This window comes from Pelodiscus sinensis, chromosome 1 (assembly GCF_052426305.1).
Source record: "Pelodiscus sinensis isolate ZL-2025 chromosome 1, ASM5242630v1, whole genome shotgun sequence".
Lineage (NCBI taxonomy): Eukaryota > Metazoa > Chordata > Testudines > Trionychidae > Pelodiscus > Pelodiscus sinensis.
This window is the reverse complement of record NC_143052.1, coordinates 3,016,863-3,044,569: the sequence shown is the minus strand read 5'-3', so window position 1 is coordinate 3,044,569 and position 27,707 is coordinate 3,016,863. Positions and strand designations below refer to the sequence as shown.

At 72.3% G+C, this 27,707-nt stretch overlaps 1 protein-coding gene across 4 annotated transcripts in view; it reads left to right on the top strand.

Annotated features, from left to right (window-relative positions):
* Window positions 1-26,617, top strand: part of SBF1 (SET binding factor 1) — a 117,298-nt gene extending 90,681 nt beyond the window's left edge. The window contains exons 12-43 of one of the 4 annotated variants that reach the window (XM_075924262.2): window positions 994-1,122; window positions 1,268-1,366; window positions 1,823-2,027; window positions 2,671-2,783; window positions 3,429-3,578; window positions 3,780-3,848; window positions 4,473-4,631; window positions 4,713-4,963; window positions 5,376-5,548; window positions 5,629-5,702; window positions 5,809-6,004; window positions 6,174-6,301; window positions 7,210-7,385; window positions 10,261-10,338; window positions 12,029-12,165; window positions 13,003-13,210; window positions 14,830-15,026; window positions 15,106-15,243; window positions 15,877-15,969; window positions 16,132-16,203; window positions 18,094-18,278; window positions 20,461-20,652; window positions 21,428-21,529; window positions 21,754-21,939; window positions 22,048-22,174; window positions 22,257-22,387; window positions 22,992-23,225; window positions 23,983-24,093; window positions 24,172-24,386; window positions 24,474-24,561; window positions 24,642-24,773; window positions 24,988-26,617. In XM_075924262.2, coding sequence (XP_075780377.2) covers window positions 994-1,122; window positions 1,268-1,366; window positions 1,823-2,027; window positions 2,671-2,783; window positions 3,429-3,578; window positions 3,780-3,848; window positions 4,473-4,631; window positions 4,713-4,963; window positions 5,376-5,548; window positions 5,629-5,702; window positions 5,809-6,004; window positions 6,174-6,301; window positions 7,210-7,385; window positions 10,261-10,338; window positions 12,029-12,165; window positions 13,003-13,210; window positions 14,830-15,026; window positions 15,106-15,243; window positions 15,877-15,969; window positions 16,132-16,203; window positions 18,094-18,278; window positions 20,461-20,652; window positions 21,428-21,529; window positions 21,754-21,939; window positions 22,048-22,174; window positions 22,257-22,387; window positions 22,992-23,225; window positions 23,983-24,093; window positions 24,172-24,386; window positions 24,474-24,561; window positions 24,642-24,773; window positions 24,988-25,086 — 4,647 coding nt within the window. In that variant the 3' untranslated portion in view covers window positions 25,087-26,617. The remainder of the gene's footprint in view (window positions 1-993; window positions 1,123-1,267; window positions 1,367-1,822; window positions 2,028-2,670; window positions 2,784-3,428; window positions 3,579-3,779; window positions 3,849-4,472; window positions 4,632-4,712; window positions 4,964-5,375; window positions 5,549-5,628; window positions 5,703-5,808; window positions 6,005-6,173; window positions 6,302-7,209; window positions 7,386-10,260; window positions 10,339-12,028; window positions 12,166-13,002; window positions 13,211-14,829; window positions 15,027-15,105; window positions 15,244-15,876; window positions 15,970-16,131; window positions 16,204-18,093; window positions 18,279-20,460; window positions 20,653-21,427; window positions 21,530-21,753; window positions 21,940-22,047; window positions 22,175-22,256; window positions 22,388-22,991; window positions 23,226-23,982; window positions 24,094-24,171; window positions 24,387-24,473; window positions 24,562-24,641; window positions 24,774-24,987) is intronic. The other 3 variants (XM_075924271.2, XM_075924264.2, XM_075924298.2) reach the window with 3 other exon arrangements.
* The last annotated feature ends 1,090 nt before the right edge of the window (window positions 26,618-27,707 follow it).

The window sequence follows — 27,707 nt, the reverse complement described above, 5'->3', positions numbered from 1 at the left end:
TGGACCCCCTCCCCCAAGGGGGCTGAGGGTGTAAGGGGGAGAGATGGACCCCCCTACCCCAATGGGGCTGGACCCCCTCCCCCAAGGGGGCTGAGGCCTCCTGGCCCTGACTCCTGAACCCACATCCCGTCTGTGCTGGGCCGTGTCCTGGAGGAGCAATAACCCCCCTCGAGTCTCATCGTGCTGCCGGCAGGTGCAGGGTCGGGGGGACCCGACGTGCTGCCACAAGCAGCCACGGGGAGATGCCCTGCCAGGGAATCCGGCCAGCTGCCCGGCCAGGCGCCGATCCCAGGGCGTCCGGAGGCCTGGCCACAGTCGTTTGGCAGAGCCCCTCTGGCTGGCCGAGCCCCGGCGGGAGGGCCCCGTGGTGCGGGGCGGGGGCCGTGGTGCTGTGCGCCGAGAGGCTGCCTACCCCCCGGGACGTTCCCGCCTCGGCATCCCAGCCGTGTCCGTTCTGTCCCCGCAGCCCTCGAGCGTGTCGGCTCCAGCGCCCGCCCTGCGCTGCCTCCCGAGGGGCCGCCGTGGAGCTGGTGCCGGTGCGGATCGGGGGTGTGAGCTGTCGGGGAATTGAACAGTCGAGTGACCGCCCGAGTTCTTACTGGCCACTCGACTAGTCGATAGTTCCCAGCGCGCTCCAGCCCAGCTCCTGGGCCTGTCCGGACGCGGTCCCTGTCCTCGCGGGGTCGGAGCTCCCCGCCGGCAGAAGCCTGGCGGTTAATCGTAGAGTCGCCGGCTCGTTTACAGCCACCCGCTGCAGGGCTGGAACGGCCTCCCGAATCCGCTGGGTTGTGCTGAGCTCTGGCGTGCGCTGCCGTGGCCCCGTCGCAATCCGCGCATCGGGGGCCGAGAGGCCTGCCCAGGGCACAGCGAGCGGGCGGGGGGCACAGGGGGGCTGGGCCGCTGCCCTTCCCCCATCACCTGCGCACAGTGACCCGCCGCGGTGCCAGTGGGGCCGTGGCCGGCTAGCCCTGACGCGGGCTGCTCTTGTTGCAGGCAGCCTTCCTCTGCCAGCGGGGCCTGGTGGAGGACGACTTCCTCACCAAGGTGCTGGAGGGCATGGCGTTCGCGGGCTTCGTGACGGAGCGGGGCGCCCCCTACCGCGCCATCGACCTGTTCGACGAGGTAAGAGGCGATCCGGGGGGCGGCCCTGCCCCAGACCCCCGCCGAGCACCCTCCCCTTCGCGGGGCCCGGCCTGAGCCTGGAGCACAGCCAACACCCGCGCTCCCACGCAGGAGGCTGCCCCTCACGCCTCTCCTCCACCCTCAGCTGGTCGCCGCGGGGGCAAAGCGCATGCGCGCCGAGGAGGGGAACAAGCAGAAAGTCCTGCGGCACATCAAGGAGCTGGCCGAGCTGCTCTATAAGAACGTAAGTGCCTGGGGGCGGGGCCCTGGGGGCGCATGGGGCGGTGGGGGCAGGGTCAGCCCTACCCCCTGGAGGTGCCCTTCTCCCTTCAGCTGTGTGCTGCGCCCAGCGCGGGGGTCGCTCTTCCAGCGGGAGGTGGGCGGCTGCTCTGCGAGCTGCGGTTTGACTCGGCACCCCGTTGCCTGCTCACTTCCGGGGTGGGCAGCCCTGCCCGCGGGGGCCTGTTTCTAGCACGTCCGCCCCCACGTGGCCCAGGGGTTGGAGGCAGCTGGGCAGCCCTGCCCTCTCTGGCCAGGGTGAGCGTGGGGCTGGCGAGGGCACGGCCCATGCCCCGCGTCTCGGGAGCGCAGCGTGCTGCTGGGCCAGGGCTGGGGGCTGCTGGGCCGGGGCCGGGGCTGCGGGCAGGGCCCCAGGACAGCCTGCCTGCTGGAGGGAGAGTGACGCCCCTTGGTGCCGCAGGAGAACCCCTACCCCGCCGTGACCATGCACAAGGTGCAGAAGCCCACGGAAGGCTGCCACCTGCGCCTGCACCAGCGGCCGTTCCCCCGCCTGGACGAGGGCACGGTGCAGTGGATCATCGACCAGGCCACGGCCAAGCTGCAGACGGCCCCGCCGGCCGTGCGGGCGGAGAAGAAGTGCATGGTGCCGTCGGGACCCCCCATTGGTACGTGCCGGGCCGTGGCGCTGCCAGGCTCTCCGCTGGCAGCTTGGTGGGGTTCCCCAGCCTGCGGGCCCGGGGCGGGGATTCCCTGCAGCCGTGAGCTGCCAGCGGGGCGCGGAGGTTCGGCCGAGGCGCGTGGCCGCAGGATCGCAGCTTGGCGGAGAACGGGGGCTGACTGGGGGCCACAGGGAGCCGTTCAGGACAGCTGGGGGCCAGGCCTGGATTCAGGGGTGTCTGCTCCCTTCCTGTGCCCAGCTGGGGGCCTGCGGAGCCCTCGGGCAGCCCTTGAATGGGCCCCCAGGCCCAGCGGCCCCGTCTGAGCGGGCGAGCCGGGGCCTGCGGAGCCGGGGCGGCGAGTGGCTCGTGCCGATCGCTCGGCTCTGCCGCTGCAGGAAGCCACCCGCCCGGGTCCTCTCCCTGGCTGTGCCCTGTGGGTTACGCGCTCGCTGGCGCTCCCAGCCCCGTGTGCCCAGGGCCAGGCCGTTCAGGCGGCTCCTCCCCACCGTAGCCAGTTGGGCTGCGCTGCCTGCTGCGGGGGGGGGGGGGCTCCCCCAGGCGTCAGGAACGCGCAGCCTCTGCCCTCCAGAGCAGGAGAGATGGGCTGGCGGTGCCCCCCCCCCCAACAGCCGGCGGCTTTTCCCCTCAGCTGCCATCCTGGAGCGCAACGGCAGCGCCCAGGCCACCAGCGCCCGCCGCCTGGAGGTGGTACGGAACTGCATCTCCTACGTCTTCGAGAACAAGATGCTCGAAGCCAAAAAGGTGAGGCCTGGGGAGGCGGCCAAGCGGGCTGGGCTCCCGGCGCCAGAGCTGTGGGGCTGGGGGGTCGGGGCTTCCCAGAGCACCAGGCGGTGCGGCCGAGCAGCAGGGAGAACCCCCCCGGCCGGGGGAAAGCGCCTCTTCCCGCAGCTGGGGGAGCCTTGTCCCTGCCCGAGCCCTGTCCCGCGCGTTCCCTCGGCTCCCCCAGCCGTGTGCGCCAGGGCCTGCGGGAACGTGCACCAGCCTTGCCGGGGCTCTGCCAGTCAGCTGGGCGGCGCTTGAATGTCTCCTGGGGGCCGCCCCAGAGCAGCTTCCAGGGGACCCTGCTCTCCTGCAGTCTGACCCCCTGTGCCTGGCCTCACCCCACAGCCTGCTCCCCCCGCTGGACCCCCTCGCCCCACAGCCTGCTCCCCCCGCTGGACCCCCTCGCCCCACAGCCTGCTCCCCCCGCTGGACCCCCTCGCCCCACAGCCTGCTCCCCCCGCTGGACCCCCTCGCCCCACAGCCTGCTCCCCCCGCTGGACCCCCTCGCCCCACAGTCCCTTCTGCAGGCGCATGGGGGACGCCGGGCCCATCGCCAGCTGCTGCCAGGGCCCTGGCCTGGCACCTGCGGGCCCCCTCACGCCTCCCTCTGCGCCTCTCCCGCAGCTGCTGCCGGCCGTGCTGAGGGCCATGAAGGGCCGAGCGGCCAGGCACTGCCTGACCCAGGAGCTGAACCTGCACGTGCAGCAGAACCGGGCGGTCCTGGACCACCAGCAGTTCGACTTCATCGTGCGCATGATGAACTGCTGCCTGCAGGTAGGGCACGTGGGGCGAGGCCCCGGCCACCGCCACCCTGGAGCCGGGCGGGGGTGGGGCGCTCACGCCCTGCCCCGGGGGGGGAGCCTGGCTGGACGTGTGCGGCTCTGGGGCCCGTGGTGGAGGCCAGTTCCCCTCCCGGAGCCGGGGGCGGGGGCCTTCCGCAGGGCGCCGGCTCATCCCTTCTGTCTCCCGCCCCAGGACTGCACGGCCATGGACGAGCACGGGATCGCCGCAGCGCTTCTGCCGCTAGTCACGGCGTTCTGCCGGGTGAGTAGCGGGGCAGGCCACGGGCGGTGCCGAGAGCGCCAGGGAAGCGCCCGGTGCCGGGGCTGCTCTCGCGGGAGTCCCAGCTCGGGCAAGCGCAGGGGCTCCGCTCTGGCTCCGGCCCCCGGCCTGGGCCCAAACCCGGACTCCAGCAGGTCTGAGGCCTTGTGCTCTGTGGCCCCGGCGTGGGCGGGGATGTCAGTGCCGCGGCCTGGGGAGCCGCTCTGGGCGTATCCGCGCCGCAGTGAAAGCCCGGCCTGCGGGGCTGCTCTCTTGCTGGGCAGACTGGGCCTGGGCTGGCAAAGAGCTCTCGGGGCCCAGCGCTCAGAAGGCTCCTCCACGGGCCCGTCAGCCGACACTGCCCTGTAGACTGGCTCTCTGGAGCAGCGAGTGCTCCCTGTCGGGCCGGGCCCGCCTGAGGTGGCGGAGGGCTGCGGCTCCGGGAGTTGGGGCCTGGCGTCCCTCTGTCTGGCGGGGGAGAGCCCGGCGTGTGGGAGGGGCCTTGGGGCAAGCTTGCTTTGCACTGGCAGGGCCCTTGGCGTGTGGGGCCGCCTTCCCCAGCCCCCGAGCACGGCAGGGGCTGGCAAGCAGCAGCACCGCCCCTCTGAGCCTCTTCTCCGCCCGCAGAAACTGAGCCCGGGCATCACGCAGTTTGCCTACAGCTGCGTGCAGGAGCACGTGGTGTGGACCAACATCCAGTTCTGGGAGGCCATGTTCTACTGCGACGTGCAGAACCACATCCGAGCCCTGTACCTGGAGAGCCACGAGGAGAACCACGTGGCCGAGGTGAGGGGGGGAAGGGCGGAGGGGGCCCCGAGGAGGGGGAGCCGGTGCCGGCGAAGGGCTGACCTGTGCCCGCTCGGCTAGGAGGAGCCGCGGGAGGAGAAGTCGGCCCTGGAGATCGCGGCGGAGCAGCGGCGGCTGTGGCCGACCATGAGCCGGGAGAAGCAGCAGGAGCTGATCCAGAAGGAGGAGAGCACGGTCTTCAGCCAGGCCATTCACTACGCCAACCGCATGAGCTACCTGCTGCTGCCCCTCGACACCAGCAAGAACCGGCTGCTGCGCAGCTCCGGGCTGGGCGACGTGGAGAGCGTCAGCAACAGCTTCGTCACCAACAGGTACCGGGGCTGGGCGGGGGCGGCTTGGAGCTGGCCTGAGCTGCCAGGACCGGGGCCGGCTGCCACCGCGTGGGCTGAGCTACGCATGCTGGGCGTGGGCCGGGGGCAGTGTTCGCCCAGGCAGCAGGGCCGTGGCGTGGGGCCGGCCGTGGCGTGGTGCCGGCCGTGGCGTGGGGCCGGCCGTGGCGTGGGGCCGTGGCCTGGGGCCGGCCGTGGCGTGGGGCCGTGGCCTGGGGCCGGCCGTGGCGTGGGGCCGTGGCCTGGGGCCGGCCGTGGCGTGGGGCCATGGCCTGGGGCCGGCCGTGGCGTGGGGCCGTGGCCTGGGGCCGGCCGTGGCGTGGGGCCGTGGCCTGGGGCCGGCCGTGGCGCGGGGCCCGCACGTGCTCACGCCCGCCCCCTCTGCCCGCGCCAGCATTGCCGGCAGCGTGGCCGACAGCTACGACACGGAGAGCGGGTTCGAGGACGCCGAGAGCTCAGACGTGGCCAACTCCGTGGTTCGCTTCATCAACCGCTTCGTGGACAAGGTGTGCACGGAGAGCGGCGTCACCAACGAGCACCTCAAGGGGCTGCACATCATGATCCCCGGTGAGCAGGCCGGGGTGGGCGTGGCGGGGGCCCGTTCCCTGCTGCCGGGCCGCGGGGCTAACGCGCCTCCCTCCCCCCAGACATCGTGCAGATGCACATCGAGACGCTGGACGCTGTGCACAGGGAGAGCAAGCGGCTGCCCCCCATCCAGAAGGTCTGTACCACGGGCCACGCCCCCCCCGGCCCCTGCTCCCCTGGGCCACTGGAGCCCGCCGGCTACCGCTCGCCCGTGGCTTCCAGCCCCTCCCTTGTCCCCGCAGCCCAAGCTGCTGCGCCCCAGCCTGCTGGTGGGCGAGGAGTGCGTGATGGAGGGGCTGCGCGTGTACCTCATGCCCGACGGCCGGGAGGAAGCTGCCGGAGGGAATATCGGGGGGCCCCCGCTGCTGCCCGCGGAGGGCGCCATCTTCCTCACCACGTACCGCATCGTCTTCAAGGGCACGCCCACCGACCCGCTGGGTGAGCCCCCTCTGCAGCCCCGCCCTGGTTCCTCTCCCCGTGGCTCAGTGGGAGCCTGCTGGGCGGGTCTCCCCTCCCCAGGCCCCTGAGAAGGGGCTGGCGCCAGAGGGTGGGCAGGCGAGTGGCTGGGCTCTGCGTGCGGCTGACCTGCCCCTCTCCCCGTGCCCAGTGGGGGAGCAGGCGGTGGTCCGCTCCTTCCCCATCGCCTCGCTGACCAAAGAGAAGCGGATCGGCGTGCAGTCCCAGGGGGAGCAGTGCAACCAGGAGGTGCTGCAGCTGCGCTCGTGCACGTTCCAGGTGAGCCGGGCCCTGGGGCCGGGCTGGGAGCACAGGGCTTCGGGGGGCTGCCCGCCCGGCAGGTGGGACGCAGCCTCCAGGCCATGGGACCCCACGGCCTGCTGGGGGAGGGATTGCGTCCTGTTGTGGGCCCAGACTAGCGCCGGGGCGGGTCCCACGGGCCCAGGCAGAGAGCGCTTGGGAGCTGGGCTAGGCCCGAGCTGAGCCAGGCACCGTGCTCGGCTGAGGGCAGCCGGCGCTGCAGCCCTGGACCACGGCGTATCGCCCCTGGGCTCTCGGCGGGCAGGGCCGGCAGCGGCTCGGGCCCGGGGCTCACACGAACGCCCACTGCAGCCACGCAGGAGCCTGGGGGGACGGGAGGGAGGCAGACGGGGCTGTCACCCCAAATCTTGGTTTTCTCCTTCCCTGAATCCCTGCTGGCTTTCAGGAGGGCCGCTGGCCTGGGCTGCGCCCTGGGACGGGACGCTGGGCTGGGGGGCGCTGGCCTGAGCCGCTCTCCTGGGTCTGTCCTGGGTGGGCCATGGCCGCGTACCGGTCCCTCCGGCGCTGGACTGATTGTGCCCTGGCCTGGCCGTGGGCTCAGCCCGCGCTGCCGCCCCAGGGCCCTTCGCAGAGCAGGCCGGGGAGTGTCTGAGCCCCGGCTCCCTTGCCGCCCAGCGGGGGCGCTGCTGGAGGCCGACTCAGGCCCTGTCGGGAGAGCAGGCCTGTTCCTGGGGGCCCGGGACCTGCTGAGTTCCAGCTCTCGGGGTCCCTGCCCGCCTCTAGCCCCAGGGCCTTGCTGTTGGGGGGGAGCTGGGCCCTGGGCCGGGGGCAGGGTCGGCGGCGCCCTGGGGGCGCTGGACAGTGGAGCCGCGGGGGCAGGCGCTGGGGGGCGGGGGCGGCAGCCTGAGCCCTCGCTGTGCCCACAGCTGCTGCGCATCGCCTTCGACGAGGAGGTGGCGTCCGAGAGCGCCGAGGTTTTCCGCAAGCACCTGCACAAGCTGCGCTACCCGCAGCACGTGCGCGGCACCTTCGCCTTCACCGCCGGCCAGGGCCCCAAGCAGGCCCCCCCGGCCAAGGCCAAGGACAAGAGCCCTTCCATCAGGTACGGCGCTCTGCCCCCCCGCCCCCCCCAGGGACGGCGCTCTGCCCCCCCCGCCCCCCCAGGGACGGCGCTCTGCCCCCCCGCCCCCCCCAGGGACGGCGCGCTGCCCCCCCCGCCCCCCCCAGGGACGGCGCGCTGCCCCCCCCGCCCCCCCAGGGACGGCGCGCTGCCCCCCCGCCCCCCCAGGGACGGCGCTCTGCCCCCCCCGCCCCCCCAGGGACGGCGCTCTGCCCCCCCCGCCCCCCCAGGGACGGCGCGCTGCCCCCCCGCCCCCCCAGGGACGGCGCTCTGCCCCCCCCGCCCCCCCAGGGACAGCGCTCTGCCCCCCCCGCCCCCCCAGGGACGGCGCGCTGCCCCCCCCGCCCCCCCAGGGACGGCGCGCTGCCCCCCCCGCCCCCCCAGGGACGGCGCTCTGCCCCCCCCGCCCCCCCAGGGACGGCGCGCTGCCCCCCCCACCCCCCCCAGGTACGGCGCTCTGCCCCCCCGCCCCCCCAGGGACGGCGCGCTGCCCCCCCCACCCCCCCCAGGTACGGCGCTCTGCCCCCCCGCCCCCCCACGGACAGTGCTGTGCCCCTCCCCCCGCTCAGGGACGGCGCTCTGCCCCCCCCGCCCCCCAGGAACAGTGCTGTGCCCCTCCCCCCACTCAGGTACGGCGCTCTGCCCCCCCGCCCCCCCACGGACAGTGCTGTGCCCCTCCCCCCGCTCAGGGACGGCGCTCTGCCCCCCCCGCCCCCCAGGAACAGTGCTGTGCCCCTCCCCCCACTCAGGTACGGCGCTCTGCCCCCCCGCCCCCCCACGGACAGTGCTGTGCCCCTCCCCCCGCTCAGGGACGGCGCTCTGCCCCCCCCGCCCCCCAGGAACAGTGCTGTGCCCCTCCCCCCGCTCAGGTACGGCGCTCTGCCCCCCCGCCCCCCCAGGTACGGCACGCTGCCCCCCCGCCCCCCCAGGGACGGTGCTGTGCCCCCCCGCCCCCCAGGGACGGTGCTGTGCCCCTCCCCCCGCTCAGGTACGGCACTCTGCCCCCCCCACACACCCAGGGACAGTGCTGTGCCCCTCCCCCCGCTCAGGTACGGCACTCTGCCCCCCCCCCACACACCCAGGGACAGTGCTGTGCCCCTCCCCCCGCTCAGGCACAGCGCTCTGCCTGCCCCCCCCCCCCACCCAGGGACTGCCTCTCCCTAGGATCTCGGCTCCCTGACGCCAAGGGGCTGCGGCAGCAGCAGGATGTCGGGCCACGGGGCCAGGCCTGCGCCGGCGGGAGGGGCAGTGCTGGGCAGGCGGGGGGGCCGTGCATGGGGGGCTGCGCCGTGCCCCCGGGCTGGCAGGGCTGTGCCGGCGGGAGGGGCAGGCGGGGGGGCCGTGCATGGGGGGCTGGGCCGTGCCCCCGGGCTGGCAGGGCTGTGCTGGCGGGAGGGGCAGGCGGGGGGGCCGTGCATGGGGGGCTGGGCCGTGCCCCCGGGCTGGCAGGGCTGTGCCGGCGGGAGGGGCAGGCGGGGGGGCCGTGCATGGGGGGCTGGGCCGTGCCCCCGGGCTGGCAGGGCTGTGCCGGCGGGAGGGGCAGGCGGGGGGGCCGTGCATGGGGGGCTGGGCCGTGCCCCCGGGCTGGCAGGGCTGTGCCGGCGGGAGGGGCAGGCGGGGGGGCCGTGCATGGGGGGCTGGGCCGTGCCCCCGGGCTGGCAGGGCTGTGCCGGCGGGAGGGGCAGGCGGGGGGGCCGTGCATGGGGGGCTGGGCCGTGCCCCCGGGCTGGCAGGGCTGTGCCGGCGGGAGGGGCAGGCGGGGGGGCCGTGCATGGGGGGCTGGGCCGTGCCCCGGGCTGGCAGGGCTGTGCCGGCGGGAGGGGCAGGCGGGGGGCCATGCATGGGGGGCTGGGCCGTGCCCCCGGGCTGGCAGGGCTGTGCCGGCGGGAGGGGCAGGCGGGGGGGCCGTGCATGGGGGGCTGGGCCGTGCCCCCGGGCTGGCAGGGCTGTGCTGGCGGGAGGGGCAGGCGGGGGGGCCGTGCATGGGGGGCTGGGCCGTGCCCCCGGGCTGGCAGGGCTGTGCCGGCGGGAGGGGCAGGCGGGGGGGCCGTGCATGGGGGGCTGGGCCGTGCCCCGGGCTGGCAGGGCTGTGCTGGCGGGAGGGGCAGGCGGGGGGGCCGTGCATGGGGGGCTGGGCCGTGCCCCCGGGCTGGCAGGGCTGTGCCGGCGGGAGGGGCAGGCGGGGGGGCCGTGCATGGGGGGCTGGGCCGTGCCCCGGGCTGGCAGGGCTGTGCTGGCGGGAGGGGCAGGCGGGGGGGCCGTGCATGGGGGGCTGGGCCGTGCCCCGGGCTGGCAGGGCTGTGCCGGTGGGAGGGGCAGGCGGGGGGGCCGTGCATGGGGGGCTGGGCCGTGCCCCGGGCTGGCAGGGCTGTGCTGGCGGGAGGGGCAGGCGGGGGGGCCGTGCATGGGGGGCTGGGCCGTGCCCCGGGCTGGCAGGGCTGTGCCGGCGGGAGGGGCAGGCGGGGGGCCGTGCATGGGGGGCTGGGCCGTGCCCCCGGGCTGGCAGGGCTGTGCCGGCGGGAGGGGCAGGCGGGGGGGGCCATGCATGGGGGGCTGGGCCGTGCCCCCGGGCTGGCAGGGCTGTGCCGGCGGGAGGGGCAGGCGGGGGGGCCGTGCATGGGGGGCTGGGCCGTGCCCCGGGCTGGCAGGGCTGTGCCGGCGGGAGGGGCAGGCGGGGGGCCATGCATGGGGGGCTGGGCCGTGCCCCGGGCTGGCAGGGCTGTGCCGGCGGGAGGGGCAGGCGGGGGGCCGTGCATGGGGGGCTGGGCCGTGCCCCGGGCTGGCAGGGCTGTGCCGCTCGTGGCTGCTGGGCCGGGCGCTGGGCGGCGTCTGAGCCTCTCTCCCGTTTGTGACCCAGCTCCCAGCAGGTGGCCGATATGTTCCAGGGCCTGGCAGTGGGGGTCATGTCCCTCGGGCACCGTGGCCCCTCGTCCACGTAAGACCTTCCCACGGCGGGGCTGGCGAGGGGGCCCTGGCTGCAGCCGTCACCGCGCCCTGCGCTGCTTCCTGCCACCGCTCTGCTTGCCACGGGCGTGGGCCTGCAAACTCGGTGCCTTTCCCCCCCCTCGGGCCCAGCCCTGCACGGCCGCGCCCCGAATGGCCCCAGGAGCTGGATTCGGGAGGTGCCCTCCCTGTACAGCCCCGTCCCCTCCCTGGCCCTTGGCCCCCCAGGCAAAGCCCTGCTCGCCAGGGGGCACGTCCCATCCTGCTCGCCAGCCCAGAGGCTGTGGGGGGCCGGGCTGCCAGGGAGGGACCAAGCCGGGGCAGCAAGCCAGCTGCGCCAAATCTGGCCTCTGCCTGGCTCCTCGCCTGGCCCTGGGGATCTGGGGGAGGGGGGGCAGCAAGCTGGTCGGTTGTGACACCCGAGGGCCGGGCCGGGCCCCATGGACTCTTTGCTTGGAGCTGCTCCACGTGCCCTGTGGCTTGGAGGGCCCAGGCACCTCTGGGCGCCCCTTTGGGGAGGGGGCCTCCCCCACCCCGTGGTAGCGGGCCTGGCCATCCTGTCCCGGTGGGCTCTGCCTGAGCTGGGGCACGGGTGTTTCCCTGCATGACGGACCGGGCCGGGTCTGGGCACAGCTGAGGGCGTCCGCTCAGGGCGAATTGCTCAAACCCGGGGCTCCTTACAGCCCCCGACTGGCGACCTCTCCACACAGGCCACACACCAGTCCCACAGAGCACTTCAGCTGCCTGCCTGAAGCCTCCCGAGCAAAACCCCTCCGACACCCCAGCAATATCCGTGCCCCAGATGGCCCCGGGCCTATACACAGGTGGGGGGTCCTAGCACCCAATCCCACTTACCCCGAACAAGTTCTGTCCGGTTCCAAGAAACCGGATCCTTGGATCTTACCCACAAATTACTCTGGGCCAGTCCTTTAGAATCTACCACCTAAAGGTTTATTACTATGAGGGAGAAAAGCCTGAGAGTGAGGTTGTTAAAGGATCCTACGTTACATGCACCGAATCTCCCAGTTCTCGCTGCAGGCTCTAGCAGAGTTGCAATAGCTGCTGGCTTATAAGTCCTTGTTGCACATCCTCCGTCAGGATGGGACCACAGCTCCTTCCGGCTCTTCCATCCCTGCACTGCTGCCTCTGGGATGACGGGCTGAGCTGAGCACCAAGATGGAGTCGGCCACACGGCCTATTCATACCCCCTCCTGGCTTCCTCCGAGCTAGAGAGAGTCCCGTGGCCAGTGGCCAGGGGTGTCTTTGGCCTCCAGAGGTCCATTGTTCCCTGGAGCTTTGCTCATTAGCGCGTCCATGGGCAAACATTCCCGGCCCATTGCCCTGCCTGACAGAGAATCCTTCAGCATCCGCACAGCGTCCCCGTTCCTAACGCCACACGCCCCCATGGACACAGCGGTGACCTGGCTGCTCCCCTTAAACTCCGGTAACGTGACACCTGCCTGCAGCCACAGGCTGGCACAAGCTTGCGAGTGGGTGGCACTGAGGGCTGCTCCTGCCTCCGCTTTGCTCTGGCTGGGAGTGTCGGGGTCCCTGCCTCTCCCCCGATGCTGGGCCAGGCTGGGGCTCTGGAGCCCAGCGGGGCAGGGTCCCTGTGGCCGGGCCGTGGCACAGCCAGCCCGGGGCTGGTCCCCGCTCGGCTCACGCCCCCGCGCCCGTTCCAGGACGCTCTCCAAGAACCTGGTGAAGAACGCCAAGAGGACCATTGGCCGCCAGTACGTGACCCGCAAGAAGTACACGCCGCCCTCCTGGGAGCCGCGCAGCGGCCCGCACTGCCCCGAGGACGAGGACGAGATCTCAGGTCAGGCGCTCGCCAGGCTAACAGGCTGCCCCTGCGCGGGGAGTCCCCTGCCGTGGCTGGGCTGGCTCCGCCCCCTGCCGGGCCGTGTCACCATCGGGCAGCCCGTCTCCGTCGCTCTGGGGCCCCTGCCTTGGCTGGGCTGGCTCTGCCCCCTGCTGGGCCGTGTCACCATCGGGCAGCGCGTCTCCGTCGCTCTGGGGCCCGTGGGGCCGTGTCACCATCGGGCAGCCCGTCTCCATCGCTCTGGGGCCCCTGCCGTGGCTGGGCTGGCTCTGCCCCCTGCCGGGCCGTGTCACCATCGGGCAGCGCGTCTCCGTCGCTCTGGGGCCCGTGGGGCCGTGTCACCATCGGGCAGCCCGTCTCCGTCGCTCTGGGGCCCGTTGGGCCGTGTCACCATCGGGCAGCCCGTCTCCGTCGCTCTGGGGCCCGTGGGGCCGTGTCACCATCGGGCAGCCCGTCTCCGTCGCTCTGGGGCCCGTGGGGCCGTGTCACCATCGGGCAGCCCGTCTCCGTCGCTCTGGGGCCCCTGCCTTGGCTGGGCTGGCTCTGTCCCCTGCCGGGCCGTGTCACCATCGGGCAGCCCGTCTCCGTCGCTCTGGGGCCCCTGCCGTGTCGCCGCCGGGCAGCCCGTCTCCGTCGCTCTGGGGCCCCTGCCACGTCGCCGCCGGGCAGCCTGTGAGCGCAGGGCCCGGCCGCGCGGCTCGCTCAGTCCCAGGCGGCTCGTGCGCGCGGTCGACTCCCTGAAGCCTGTGGCCTGGCCCCCAGTAGGAAGCGGCTGCAGCAAGGCCCAGGGCTCGTCCCCCTCCCCCCGACCCGCCTGGTCCCTCTGCCCTGCAGTGAGCGAGGAGCTGGACCACAGCACCCTGACCCCCTCCACCACCATCAAACCCTCCGACAAGATGACCATGAGCCACCTGGTGGAGCGCGCCTGCTGCCGCGACTACCAGCGCCTGGGCCTGGGCACGCTGAGCAACAGCCTCACCCGCTCCAAGAACGGGCCCTTCCGCATCTCCACCGTCAACCGCATGTACGCCGTCTGCCGCAGGTGAGGGCCGCCGGGGGGCGGGGCCGTTGGCAGGGGGCGGGGCCGGCTGCGGCAGGTGAGGGCCGCCAGGGGGCGGGGCCATTGGCAGGGGGCGGGGCTGTCTGCCGCAGGTGAGGGCCGCCGGGGGGCGGGGCCATTGGCAGGGGGCGGGGCTGTCTGCTGCAGGTGAGGGCCGCCGGGGGGCGGGGCCATTGGCAGTGGGGCGGGGCCGTCTGCTGCAGGTGAGGGCCGCCGGGGGGCGGGGCCGTTGGCAGTGGGGCGGGGCCGTCTGCCGCAGGTGAGGGCCGCCGGGGGGCGGGGCCGTTGGCAGTGGGGCGGGGCCATCTGCCGCAGGTGAGGGCCGCCGGGGGGCGGGGCCGTTGGCAGTGGGGCGGGGCCATCTGCTGCAGGTGAGGGCCGCCGGGGGGCGGGGCCGTTGGCAGTGGGGCGGGGCCGTCTGCCGCAGGTGAGGGCCGCCGGGGGGCGGGGCCATTGGCAGAGGGGCGGGGCCGTCTGCCGCAGGTGAGGGCCGCCGGGGGGCGGGGCCATTGGCAGTGGGGTGGGGCCGTCTGCCGCAGGTGAGGGCCGCCGGGGGGCGGGGCCGTTGGCAGAGGGGCGGGGCCGTCTGCCGCAGGTGAGGGCCGCCGGGGGGAGAGGAGCGGAAGTGAGGGACTGGCTCGGAGAACAGGAAAGGCTTTAGGCAGGGACCCATTGGCCAGAGGAGGTACCTGATGCAGGGGGAGGGCAGAGCCTTCCCCCACAGGGCCGTGCCTGGCCAGTGCTGCTAGTGGGCGGTGTGTGTTTTGTGGCCCACGGCATCTGCTCTCCCCCACAGCTGGTCGGGGTGGGGCTGCTGGTGGCCAAGTGGGTGGCCAGGCCCACGGCATCTGCTCTCTCCCACAGTTGGGTGGGGTGGCCGGGGGGTGGAGCTGCCGGGGGGCGGGCGGCCGGGCCTACGGTCTCTGCTCTCTCCCGCTGCTGGATGCGGCGGCCGGGGGGCGGGGCTACCGGGGGGCGGGGCGGCCGGGCCCTGGTCTCTGCTCTCTCCCACAGCTGGATGGGGCGGCCGGGGGGCGGGGCTGCCGGGGGGCGGGCGGCCAGGGGGCGGAGCTGCCGGGGGGCGGGCGGCCGGGCCCATGGTCTCTGCTCTCTCCCACAGCTGGATGGGGCGGCCGGGGGGCGGGGCTGCCGGGGGGCGGGCGGCCAGGGGGCGGAGCTGCCGGGGGGCGGGCGGCCGGGCCCATGGTCTCTGCTCTCTCCCACAGCTGGATGGGGCGGCCGGGGGGTGGGGCTGCCGGGGGGCGGGCGGCCAGGGGGCGGAGCTGCCGGGGGGCGGGCGGCCGGGCCCATGGTCTCTGCTCTCTCCCACAGCTGGATGGGGCGGCCGGGGGCGGGGCTGCCGGGGGGCGGCGGCCGGGGGCGGGGCTGCTGGGGGGCGGGCGGCCGGGCCCACGGTCTCTGCTCTGTCCCACAGCTGGACGGGGCGGCTGGGGGGCGGGGTGGCCGGGGGGCGGGGCGGCCGGGCCCACGGTCTCTGCTCTCTCCCACAGCTGGATGGGGCGGCCGGGGGGGGGGCGGCCGGGGGGCGGGGCAGCCGGGGGGCGGGCTGCCGGGCCCACGGTCTCTGCTCTCTCCCACAGCTACCCGGGGCTGCTGATCGTCCCGCACAGCATCCAGGACAACACCATCCTGCGGATCTCGCGCTGCTACCGCCAGAGCCGCTTCCCGGTGGTGTGCTGGCGCCACTCGCGCACCAAGGCCGTGCTGCTGCGCTCGGGGGGGCTGCACGGCAAGGGGCTCGGGGGCCTCTTCAAGTCGCAGAACGCCCCGGCCTCAGGTACCGGCCCCTCCCCGGCTCCGGGGGACGCGGCTCCGGCGCCGCCAGCCCCTCGCGCTGACCCCGGCTCTCCTGGCAGGCCCCTCGCAGACGGACTCCACCAGCCTGGAGCAGGAGAAGTACCTGCAGGCCGTGATCAACTCCATGCCCCACTTCGCCGACGCCGGCGGGCGCAACACGCTCAGCGGCTTCGGCTCCGCGCACATGAGCAGCGCAGGTAGGGGCCTGGCTCGCGCGCCAGGGCCGGGCTGGGCTCGGTCACCCAGGGCCCCTCCCTGCCCGCTGGGAGCTTAGCAACGGGGCTGGGGCCAGGGCTGCCCACCCGGAGTCCCAGCCCCTGGCCCTGCCCGGGCGCGGGGGGGTGGGCTGGGGCCGAATTACCTGAGCAGCGAGATGGCCCAGCACCTCCTGGCAGGGCCGAGCGCACCCGGCCGCACCTCCAGGTGAGTCTTTCTGCCTCCTCTGCCCTGTTCTGCCTCGGTTTCCCTCCTGCCGGCGCCAGGCTCCCCTGCCCCCACCCCGCCACCCAAGGCTCCCTTCCCATCCCGCGTCCTGGCCCCACTGCCCCCGGGCTCCTTTCCCACCACCGGTCCTGGCGCCCGGCTCCCTTCCCAGCCATTGTCCGTCTGCAGCATCCCACGGCCGTTGCGCTCGAGCCGGGTCCCGGCGCCGTGGCTCCGAGGCTGCCCTGCGAGGTGCTGGGGGTCTGTCGGCCTAGGGCAGAGGTGATGGCACCTGCCCCCAGGCGCTCGGAGCCCTCCAGGAGCTGCGTGGCGCCCGGCGCCGGCCTCTGCCTGGTGGCTCCGCTCTCGGCGGCGAGGCCAAACCTGCTGTTTTGTTGGTGCTACAGATTCCTCCGACAAGCGGCAGCCCAAGCTGGGATCGCTCATGAAGCAGGTGATGGGAGGGAAGGACGATGGGCCCGGCACTATTAGCCGCGGAGGTGAGGAACGGCGCCGGCCGGCCTGCCGTAGAGTAGCTGCTCCGCCTCGGCTCCCCGGGGCCTGGCGCGCCCTCCCCTCCCGGCGCCTGCTCACTCCCCCGGGAGCCCTGGCCTGGGGCCCCGGCGTGGCCTCCTCTCCACCCTGTGCTCTCTCGGCGCTAGGTCCCCGCGCCAGGGTCGTCACCCTGTCGGCCCCCAAGGGCGCCTCGGCGAAGGGCCGCGAGAGTCCCCGAGGTACGGTACCGCCGAGCCGAGCCGCCGGCGCTAACCCGGGCATGTGACTGACAGCCCCGGCGCCTTGGCGCGCCTAACCCCCCCGGCCCCTAACCCCCCCCCGGCGCCTTGGCGCCCCTAACCCCCCGCGGCCCCTAACCCCCCCCCCCCCCCCCCGGCGCCTTGGCGCGCCTAACCCCCCCCCCCCCCGGCCCCTAACCCCCCCCCGGCGCCTTGGCGCCCCTAACCCCCCCCGGCACCTTGGCACGCCTAACCCCCCGCGGCGCCCCTAACCCCCCGCGGCCCCTAACCCCCCCCCCCCGGCCCCTAACCCCCCCCGGCGCCTTGGCGCGCCTAACCTAAACCCCTGCGACCACTAACAACCCTCCCGGCGCCTTGGCGCCCCTAACCCCCTGCGGCCCCTAACCCCCCCCCCCCCCGGCGCCTTGGCGCCCCTAACCCCCTGCGACCACTAACAACCCCCCCGGCGCCTTGGCGCACCTAAACCCCTGCGACCACTAACAACCCCCCCAGCGCGCCTAAACCCCTGTGGCCCCTAACCCCCCCCCCCCGGCACCTTCGCGCACCTAACCCCCTGCAACCACTAACACCCCCCCCCCCCGGCGCCTTGGTGCCCCTAACCCCCTGCGACCACTAAACCCCCCCCCCCCCCCCCCAGTGCCTTCAGATGCCTACTCTCCCCCTGGCAACTTCGCGTGCCTAACCCCCCGCAGCCCCTAACCCCCCCCCCCCACGGTCCCTTCACGCACCTAACACCCCCCGCGCCTAACGCGCCCCCTCCGCGGCCCCTTTGCACACCTAACACACCCCCCCACCCCCACGGCCCCTTTGCACACCTAACACACACCCCCACCCCCACGGCCCCTTTGCACACCTAACACACACACCCACCCCCACGGCCCCTTTGCACACCTAACACACACCCCCACCCCCACGGCCCCTTTGCACACCTAACACACACACCCACCCCAACGGCCCCTTTGCACACCTAACACACACCCCCACCCCCACGGCCCCTTTGCACACCTAACACACACCCCCACCCCACGGCCCCTTTGCACACCTAACACACACCCCCACCCCACGGCCCCTTTGCACACCTAACACACACACCCCCACCCCACGGCCCCTTTGCACACCTAACACACACACCCACCCCCACGGCCCCTTTGCACACCTAACACACACCCCCACCCCCACGGCCCCTTTGCACACCTAACACACCCCCCCACGGCCCCTTTGCACAACTAACACACACACCCCCCCACGGCCCCTTTGCACACCTAACACACACACACCCCCACGGCCCCTTTGCACACCTAACACACACACACCCCCACGGCCCCTTTGCACACCTAACACACACCCCCCACGGCCCCTTTGCACACCTAACACACACACCCCCCACGGCCCCTTTGCACACCTAACACACACACCCCCACGGCCCCTTTGCACACCTAACACACACCCCCCACGGCCCCTTTGCACACCTAACACACACCCCCCCACGGCCCCTTTGCACACCTAACACACACACACACACCCCCACGGCCCCTTTCTACGCCTTTACACTCCCCCCCCGCGGCCCCTTCGTGCGCCCAACCCCCCGCATGCCCCTTTGCGCCCCCCGCGGCCCGCTAACCGCACGGCCCGCTAACCGCACGGAATGGCTTTCCCGGCGCCCAGGTAAGTGCAGACCCAGCTGATCCTGGCTCAGGCTCCCAGGTTTGCTTTTGGCTCCTCCCCTCGGCCTGTACAGAGCCCTGAGCCCGCCGGGCCCCGTGCCGAGGAGCGAGGGGCCAGCCTGGCCGGGGAGGCCTGCGGGATCCGGGCGCCGCGAGGTCCCCGGGCGCGGCTGAGCCGTGGCCATGCCCCTGCCCTCCCTTGCAGGCAAGTGGGGCAGCATCCGGGCCAGCGGGCGCATGAGCAGCTACGTGCTGAACATGGACATCGGGTCCCGCCTGGCCGGGAAGGACGGGCTGAGCGCCCAGCACAACGGGGCCCCCTCGGAGGCTGGCTTCCTGCGCCCGCACCGCGCCTCCCTCTACATCATCGGGGACAAGTCGCAGCTGAAGGTACCGGGGGGTGGAGCTGCAGCGTTGGGTGGGCTGGAGGGGGCAGGGGTCCTCAGTATGTGGGGAGGCTGGGGGAGCCTTGCTGTGTGGGGGGGGGTGTTGTCAGCGTGGGGGGCCTCACTGTGTGTGGGGTGGCCGGGGGGGCCCTGTCAGCATGTGGGGCGGCCGGGAGGGGCCCTGGTTCGTGGGGGGGGGGGCGTTGTCAGTGTGGGGGGCTACTGGAGGGGGCACCTCACTGTGTGTGGGGCGGCCGGGAGGGGCCCTGGTTCGTGGGGGGGGCGTTGTCAGCGTGGGGGCTACTGGAGGGGGCACCTTACTGTGTGTGGGGCGGCCGGGAGGGGCCCTGGTTCGTGGGGGGGGGCGTTGTCAGCGTGGGGGCTACTGGAGGGGGCACCTCACTGTGTGTGGGGCGGCCGGGAGGGGCCCTGGTTCGTGGGGGGGGGCGTTGTCAGCGTGGGGGGCTACTGGAGGGGGCACCTCACTGTGTGTGGGGCGGCCGGGAGGGGCCCTGGTTCGTGGGGGGGGCGTTGTCAGCGTGGGGGGCTACTGGAGGGGGCACCTCACTATGTGGGGCAGCTGGGAGGGGCCCTGGTTCGTGGGGGGGCGTTGTCAGCGTGGGGGCTACTGGAGGGGGCACCTTACTGTGTGTGGGGCGGCCGGGAGGGGCCCTGGTTCGTGGGGGGGCGTTGTCAGCGTGGGGGGCTACTGGAGGGGGCACCTCACTGTGTGTGGGGCGGCCGGGAGGGGCCCTGGTTCGTGGGGGGGGCGTTGTCAGCGTGGGGGGCTACTGGAGGGGGCACCTCACTATGTGGGGCAGCCGGGAGGGGCCCTGGTTCGTGGGGGGGCGTTGTCAGCGTGGGGGCTACTGGAGGGGGCACCTTACTGTGTGTGGGGCGGCCGGGAGGGGCCCTGGTTCGTGGGGGGGGGTGTTGTCAGCGTGGGGGCTACTGGAGGGGGCACCTCACTGTGTGGGGCGGCCGGGAGGGGCCCTGGTTCGTGGGGGGGGCGTTGTCAGCGTGGGGGGCTACTGGAGGGGGCACCTTACTGTGTGTGGGGCGGCCGGGAGGGGCCCTGGTTCGTGGGGGGGGTGTTGTCAGCGTGGGGGGCTACTGGAGGGGGCACCTTACTGTGTGTGGGGCGGCCGGGAGGGGCCCTGGTTCGTGGGGGGGGTGTTGTCAGCGTGGGGGGCTACTGGAGGGGGCACCTTACTGTGTGTGGGGCGGCCGGGAGGGGCCCTGGTTCGTGGGGGGGGTGTTGTCAGCGTGGGGGGCTACTGGAGGGGGCACCTTACTGTGTGTGGGGCGGCCGGGAGGGGCCCTGGTTCGTGGGGGGGGTGTTGTCAGCGTGGGGGCTACTGGAGGGGGCACCTCACTATGTGGGGCAGCCGGGAGGGGCCCTGGTTCGTGGGGGGGGGCGTTGTCAGCGTGGGGGCTACTGGAGGGGGCACCTTACTGTGTGTGGGGCGGCCGGGAGGGGCCCTGGTTCGTGGGGGGGGCGTTGTCAGCGTGGGGGCTACTGGAGGGGGCACCTTACTGTGTGTGGGGCGGCCGGGAGGGGCCCTGGTTCGTGGGGGGGGTGTTGTCAGCGTGGGGGCTACTGGAGGGGGCACCTCACTGTGTGGGGCGGCCGGGAGGGGCCCTGGTTCGTGGGGGGGGGGCGTTGTCAGCGTGGGGGGCTACTGGAGGGGGCACCTTACTGTGTGTGGGGCGGCCGGGAGGGGCCCTGGTTCGTGGGGGGGGTGTTGTCAGCGTGGGGGGCTACTGGAGGGGGCACCTTACTGTGTGTGGGGCGGCCGGGAGGGGCCCTGGTTCGTGGGGGGGGTGTTGTCAGCGTGGGGGGCTACTGGAGGGGGCACCTTATTGTGTGTGGGGCGGCCGGGAGGGGCCCTGGTTCGTGGGGGGGGTGTTGTCAGCGTGGGGGCTACTGGAGGGGGCACCTCACTGTGTGTGGGGCGGCCGGGAGGGGCCCTGGTTCGTGGGGGGGGTGTTGTCAGCGTGGGGGCTACTGGAAGCGGCACCTCACTGTGTGGGGCGGCCGGGGGGGACTTCACGCACCGGGGTGCTGTGGGGAAATGGGCCCCGCGGTGCAGCTCCGAGTGCCAGGCCCGGTCGGCCCCCCCGTCGAGGGGCTGGGGCTGGTCCTGGCCCGGGGCTCACGGGGCGCCTGTCGCCCACGGTGCCAGGGGGTGAAGCCGGACCCGCTGCAGCACTGGGAGGTGGTGCCCATCGAGGTGTTCGACGTGCGCCAGGTCAAGGCCAGCTTCAAGAAGCTGCTGAAGGCCTGTGTGCCCAGCCCGCGCCCGGAGCCCAGCCCGCGCCCGGAGCCCAGCCCGCCCTACCTGCGCTCTCTGGAGGAGTCTGAGTGGCTGTCCCAGGTCAGTGCGCTGGGCCGGGAGCTGCCAGGGGTCACGGGAGCCCCACGGCGCTGGGGGGGGGGGCTTCCCGCGGATCGGATCGGCGCGGGGGGGGGGGCCTTCCCGCGGATCGGATCGGCGCTGGGGGGGGGCCTTCCCGCGGATCGGCCCGGCGCTGGGTGGGGGGGGCCTTCCCGCGGATCAGCCCGGCGCTGGGGGGGGGGGCCTTCCCGCGGATCGGCCCGGCGCTGGGTGGGGGGGGCCTTCCCGCGGATCAGCCCGGCGCTGGGGGGGGGGCCCTTCCCGCGGATTGGCCCGGCGCTGGGGGGGGGGGGCCCTGGCTGGGCGCTTGAGCTGGACAGACCCCAGCTGGGAACAAGGCCCCGTTTTGCACAGCGGGGGGGGATGAACCTGGACCAGGCTGCTGTGGGGGGGCAGGTCCTTGGGGTCCAGCCGGGGGTCTGTGCGAGGCAAGGGCAGCTGGGCTGCATGGGCGCTCGGACTGGGCAAGCCACGGCCCCCTCTGGTCCCTGCGTGCTGCCTAGTCTGGGGAGGAGCGCACCCTCCAGTCCGGGCGGGGGGACGGGGACAGGGGACTGCTGGGGGAGGCTGGCCCCAGAGGCCTCTGTCCCAGCTGCTCACACTTCGCTGCTCTCACGACTCTGGGCTGACGGGCCGCAGCGGTTCCTGCCCCAGGGCCCGGCCGATACCCAGGGCTGGAGTCGGCTCACGTCCCCCTGGCCTGCCCCGCTCCCCAGCCTCCTGCCCCCGGTAAGCCCTGGCGCTGTGTCCGCAGATCCACAAGGTCCTGCAGATCTCCGTGCTGGTGGTGGAGCTGCTGGATACGGGCTCCTCCGTGCTGGTCAGCCTGGAGGACGGCTGGGATATCACCACGCAGGTAGGAGCCAGCCCCTGCTGGCCCAGGCTGGCCTGAGCTCCCTGCCCGCCAGGCCCGGACACTGGCCCCCCCGGCTGCCCTTCCCGGAGGCTGGCCTGGGCTCCCTGCCCGCCAGGCCCTGACACTGGCTCCCCCCGGCTGCCCTTCCCGGAGGCTGGCCTGGGCTCCCTGCCCGCCAGGCCCGGACGCCGGCTCCCCCGGCTGATGCTGGCTCCTGCCGGCAGGTGGTGTCTCTGGTGCAGCTGCTGTCGGACCCCTACTACCGGACGATGGAGGGCTTCCGGCTCCTGGTGGAGAAGGAGTGGCTCTCCTTCGGGCACCGCTTCAGCCACCGCGGAGCCCAGACCCTCACCAGCCAGAGCAGCGGCTTCGCGCCCGTCTTCCTGCAGTTCCTGGACTGCGTCCATCAGGTGAGCGCTCCCAGCCAGGCCTCCGGGTCTGGGCCTCGGCTCCGGCCGGGGGATCCGCCCCGGTGGGGGAGGCTGGAGCCCATTGGGCCTGTGCTGGTGTCTCCGCAGATCCACCTCCAGTTCCCCATGGAGTTTGAGTTCAGCCAGTACTACCTGAAGTTCCTCAGCTACCACTACGTGTCCAACCGCTTCCGCACCTTCCTGCTGGACTCGGACTACGAGCGCATCGAGCTGGGTAAGGGCCCCGCCTGCCCCCACCCCCGGCCCCAGCCCCACGGGCAGGGCCGGAGCTGAGCGGCCTCCGCTCCTCCCCACAGGCCTCCTGTACGAGGAGAAGGGCGAGCGCAAGAGCCAGCAGCTCTACAAGTCCGTCTGGGATTACATCGAGCGGCTGAACAAGAGAACGCCCGTCTTCTTCAACTACATGTACGCGCCCGAGGACGGAGAGGTGAGCCGCCCGCCCGCTGGCCGGGGCAGGGCCAGGGAGACCCCCCAGCAGGGAGGGAAGCAGGCGGCTCTGGGAGCCCTGCTCAGCCAGCCCTGGGGATGGCCGAGGTCCCAGCGTGCAGTGCGGCCTGCCCGGTGCGTGGACGGAGGCCTGGCCAGCGAAGCAGCCGCCCCCCCGGGCTTGGCGAGCGCTCGTCGCTACCCAGCCCACCTGGGACGTGTCCCGCGGGTGGGCCGGCCCCCCAGGCAGCGTTTGGAGGGACTTCGCCCCTTGCCCCAGTGTGACGGCCAGAGGCCCAGCCGCCGGCGCACCCCACGGTCTCGCTGGGGCAGGCAGGGGCATGATGCCGGGGCTCTGGGCCCTGCTCGCTCCACAGCTGCTCTGCATTCCTGGGCCTGACCCGGGCCAGCTGGCTGGGGCACGCTGAGCGCCGGGAGCCAGAGCCTACCCCAGCTCTCCAGGCCTCGGCAGAGCCACGCTGGGGGGGGGGGGGGCTGGCCCTCGGGAGCCCCCTCCTGCTGCTGGTTCCCCTGCCCTACTGCCCCGGGGCCGGGCAGTGCAGGAGGCTCCCAGGCCCTGTGTGACGCCCCGGCCTGTTCCCCAGGTGCTGAGGCCGTACAGCAACATCTCCAACCTGAAGGTGTGGGACTACTACATCCAGGAGACCCTGTCCGAGGGCCCCTCCTACGACTGGGAGCTGGTGCAGGAGCAGCCGGAGCACGGGGACGAGGCGGATCGGCAGGACTCCAGCGCCCCGCAGACCAAGCGCAAGATCATCTGGCCCTGCTACGACAACCGCAGCCGCGTGGAGCCCGACGCCATCTCCAAGCTGCTGGAGGTGAGCGCAGCGCGGGGACCGCCCCAGGGACACCTTAGCCACCAGCTGGCTCGGGCCGAGGCCCATTTTCTGAGGGAACGAGCAGAGCAGGGCAGTGACGCGAACAGCCCCGCATCCTGGCCCCACTGCTGGCAGTCAGAGCCTCAGGGACCGCCAGGGCCAAGGCCTGTGTCCCTGGCCACTGATCTAGTTCTTTACTGAACCCCGGTTATAGTTTTGGCTTCACAACATCCATCGGCGAGGAGTTCCACAGGTTGACTGTGGGTTGTGTGAAGAAAAACTTCCCGGTTTGTCTTAAACCTGTCACCAATTGATTTTGGTGGGAGATCCTGGTTTACCTGAAGGGTTAAGTAGCATTTCTCTCTTCACTTGTCCCGTACCAGTTGTGATTTTTGTCCTGCCACATCCCCCTTCGTCGTCTCTTCCAGAAAAGTCCCCGTCTCATTTCTCTCCTCCCACGGCAGCCGTTCCAAACCTGTCGGTTTTGTGGCCCTTTGCTGCACCTTTTCCAACACTAATCGGCCTTTTCTGAGCTGGGGCGCCCCGAGCTGAGTGACGTCCACACCCTACAGGCCTGCCGCTGAGAAATCCACCCACAGGCCTCGTGCAGAGCCGCTCGCACGGCTGTGTGCACGGCTGCTGGCCCTCGCACGTTGCCCTGCGTGTGCAGCCCGTGAGCTTGCCACCCCTGGTTTCCTGGGGCAGGGAGGTGGCTGTGCCCTCTCCCTTGTCCACAATAACTCTGCCTCTCCCCCAGGAGCTGCACAGCCTGGAGGCGGAGCTGGGCCAGGCGCCGGAGCGCTGGAAGGACATGTGGGACAAGGTGAAAGCCTCCCAGCGCACAGAGGCCCGGCAGGAGGCCAGCAGGGTAGGTCTCAGGCCCTGGAGGTGCTGGGGGTGCCCGGGCGAGCGGCCAGCACCCTCACGTCCCTGCTCTCCTCTGCAGATGGCGTCCAGCTCCCTGCTCATGTCCTCCAGCCTCCTGCCCCACCGGCGCTCGCTGGGGGTCTACCTGCAGGAGAGCAGCGTGGGCTCCACCCTCAACCTGAGCCTGGACAGCGACGCCAGCAGCAGCTCCACCCCGTCCAGCGGGAAGCAGGGGGCCCGCAAGAGCACCAGCCACCTGTACAGCCAGTTCCAGACGTCGGAGAGCGAGAACAGGCGAGTGCGGGGGGCTGGGGGGGGGGCTGGGCAGGGGGCCCGGGGCTGGCACGGCGGCGGCGCTAACCCGCTCCCTGCGGCCCGCAGGTCCTACGAGGGGACGCTCTACAAGAAAGGAGCCTTCATGAAGCCCTGGAAGGCCCGCTGGTTCGTGCTGGATAAAACCAAACACCAGGTACCGCGGGGAGGGGAGGGGAGGGGCGGGGAGGGGGGCCGGGGCGGGGCCCAGCTGACGTGCTCTGCCGTCCCCTGCAGCTGCGGTACTACGAGAGCCGGCAGGACACGGAGTGCAAAGGGGTCATCGACCTGGTGGAGGTGGAGTCCATCACCCCCGGCACCCACACGATGGGGGCCCCCAAGACCGTGGAGGAGAAGGCCTTCTTCGACGTGAGTGCGGGGCCGGGGCGGGGCAGGCCCAGTCCGCGTTGGGCTCCCCTGGGCCTCCGCTCTCTGCAGAGGCCCCGTGGCCCCAGTCCTGCCTCCCACCCCCCCAGGCGGGACCCAGAGGCTCCTGCTGACTCTGCCCCCCCAGGCGGGACCCAGAGGCCCCCGCTGACTCCGCCCCCCTCCCGGCCTCAGCTCTCCGCTTTTCTCCCTGCAGCTGAAGACGACGAAGCGAGTTTACAATTTCTGCGCCCAGGACGTGCATCTGGCTCAGCAGTGGATCGACCGCATCCAAGGCTGCTTGTCGGACGCGTGAGCCCAGCAGCCCCGCTCCGGGCCCTGGCGTGAAGCAGAGGCGGGACCCTGGTTTGGCACCTGAGCTGGGCCAGGTCTGGCGGACGGACGGACGGAGGAGGGGCAGGCCGGAGCCTCTCTCCCCACTGCCGGAGCACGTCGTACGGAAAGTCCCAGGCCCTGCCGGCTCCCGGACAGAGCCAGGCCTGGGCGGGATCAGTCTGTTACACTCTGGTAGGAGCCGTCTAGCGGAGGAATCACATGGAAATGTCGGGCAGAAGGCGGGGGCTCCCTTCTTCCAGCCCCCCCAAGCCGGTCTGAGCCAGTAATGACCCCTCCCCCATGCCGGCTGCCTCGGTTCCCCGGCAGGACGGCGCGGGACACGGGCCTCGGTTCCCCGGCAGGACGGCGCGGGACACGGGCCTCGGTTCCCCGGCAGGGCTCCGGTTGGGCCTCGGGGGTTTGGCCCATTGCTGGGCGAGGCTCCAGGAGGGACCGTGGCTGAACCCCACTGCAGAGCGGCAGCGGCTTTCCCGGGAGCTGCTTGGGGACTTGCACTAAGCGCGCGAGAGCTGGCCCCTGCCCTGCTCCCGGCCCTGGCCCAGCCCTTCCGAGCAGGGCCCCAGCTCAGGTCAGCCTGCCCAGCCAGGCCCTAGCTCCACGGACAGTAGACGGAGGGCACTGGGACCAGAGGGCCAGGCCCCGCCCCACGACAGGCAGGGTCTCCTGGCACAGGCTGGTCAGCTGGGGGGTCTCATCAGTATTTTAGCTCCGGGGGCCGGGCCCTGCTTGGCCCCACTCTCCCCCCTGTGCCGCTGGGGCGGGCGGCAGTGCAGCCCCTGCCGGACGGCTGGCTCGGGGGCTGTCGGGCCTTGTGTCCGCACGGCCCCAGCCCTCTCCCTGCCCTGGGGGGGCAAAGGCTTCTGGGTAGCTGGGCCGGGCCGGGGCCTGTGTACAGAACCCTCCCCTCCCCACGCCCGAGCCTGCAGCCGGGTTGTGCACTCCCCTCCCGCAGCTCCAGCCACCAGTCTCTCTGCAGCCGCGGGCTGGGGGGCTGAGCTCCCCCCGCCCCGAGCTCTGGTCCCGGTTGCCCGGTGGGCCAGGGCCGGCTTGTTGGCGAGTCCTGCTGCCTCCCACCCGCTTCCTGCTGTAACTTATTGAATCATGAGACAGGTGATGGCATCTCTGGTACAGAAACAAGCCCCCTCACCCCCCTTGGTTGGCACCTTGGCAAGCTTTGCCCCCAGCTGGCTCCTCGCTAGAGCCCTGCGCACGGTCCCCCGCCTGCCTGGCCGCCCCTTGGTTAGTTCACCACCTTCCTGCCATGGCCCCGCAGGCCTGGGACCCCCGGTGGCGACCGTTCTCCCTGTCTTGTTTTTATTTCCGTGCAGAGCTCTTTGTACAGTCTTAACCCCGGGAACGGCGGGGCCGGGAGCAGTTGTAGATTATTGCCGTTTCTGTACATTGTGTCTCACATACGTGTATTGTGCCTAGAGGGAAATGTTGTTCTATAAAGAGAAGACTAACGGAATTTAATAAAAAATTAATATGAAGCTTTTTCTCTGGGGCCCGGGGCCGTCCACAGACTCATAGACTTTAAGGTCAGAAGGGACCATTATGATGATCTAGTCTGACCCCCTGCACAGTGCAGGCCACAGAATCTCACCCACCCCTCCTAGAATAATCCTCTCACCTAGATCTCAGATATTGAAGCCTTCAGATACTTTTGAAGACCCCAAGATGCAGAGAATCTTCCAGCTGTGATCTGCGCCCCATGCTACAGAGGAAGGCGAAAAACCTCCAGGGCCTCTGCCAATCTACCCTGGAGGAAAATTCCTTCCCGACCCCAAATATGGCGATCAGCTAAACCCTGAGCATGTGGGCAAGACTCACCAGCCAGACACCCAGAAAGTTCTCTATAGTAACTCCTATCATCCCTCCATTGACCTATTCCCACTGAGAATGAATGGTCAAGTAGTTACCAAGATCATGTTATCTCATCAACCCATCCCCTTCTCATAGAATCATAGAACTGGAAGAGATCTCAGAAGGTCATCAAGTCCGTGCAGTTTGGGCCCCCTGGAGAGCCCTGGGGGGGGGAGCATCCTCAGGGCGCTCGCTGCTCGTCCCCTCCCAGCTGTCCCTGCGGTGCTGCCAGTGACCAAGCGTCGGCCTCTCCTTGCCAGGGCTTGTGCGTGCGCCCATCCCGGGGCCTTCGGGCTTGCCAGGGTCTCAGGGCCTCACTCGTGGACTAGGCCAGGCTGGGCTGCCAGCACCCAAAGCTGCTCTCTTGGCGGTGGGCCATGGCCCGGAGCCCGGCTCCTGTTCTCCATCCTACCAGCAAGAGGCTGAAGGAAACATTTGGAAAGGTTTGACCCCGAACTCCACGAGGTCACAGGAGGGACCAGACGTCACCTGCTGCCAGGCCTGTTCCTCTGTTCTCTGCGTGCGAGATTCCCGTGTAGCCGCTCGCAGTGCAGAATGGCCCTGCCCCGCGGCGCCGTTTCCTCCAGCCAGCTCCCCGCAGCTGGAGCTGATGCTTGGGGGTCTCTCCAGTGAGGTTTTCTAGCCGCTCCAGCTTCTCCACTCTGGCTCTTGAATGGGTTGGGGGGGGGGAGACGTTTCTCGCTTCGGGCTCTGGAT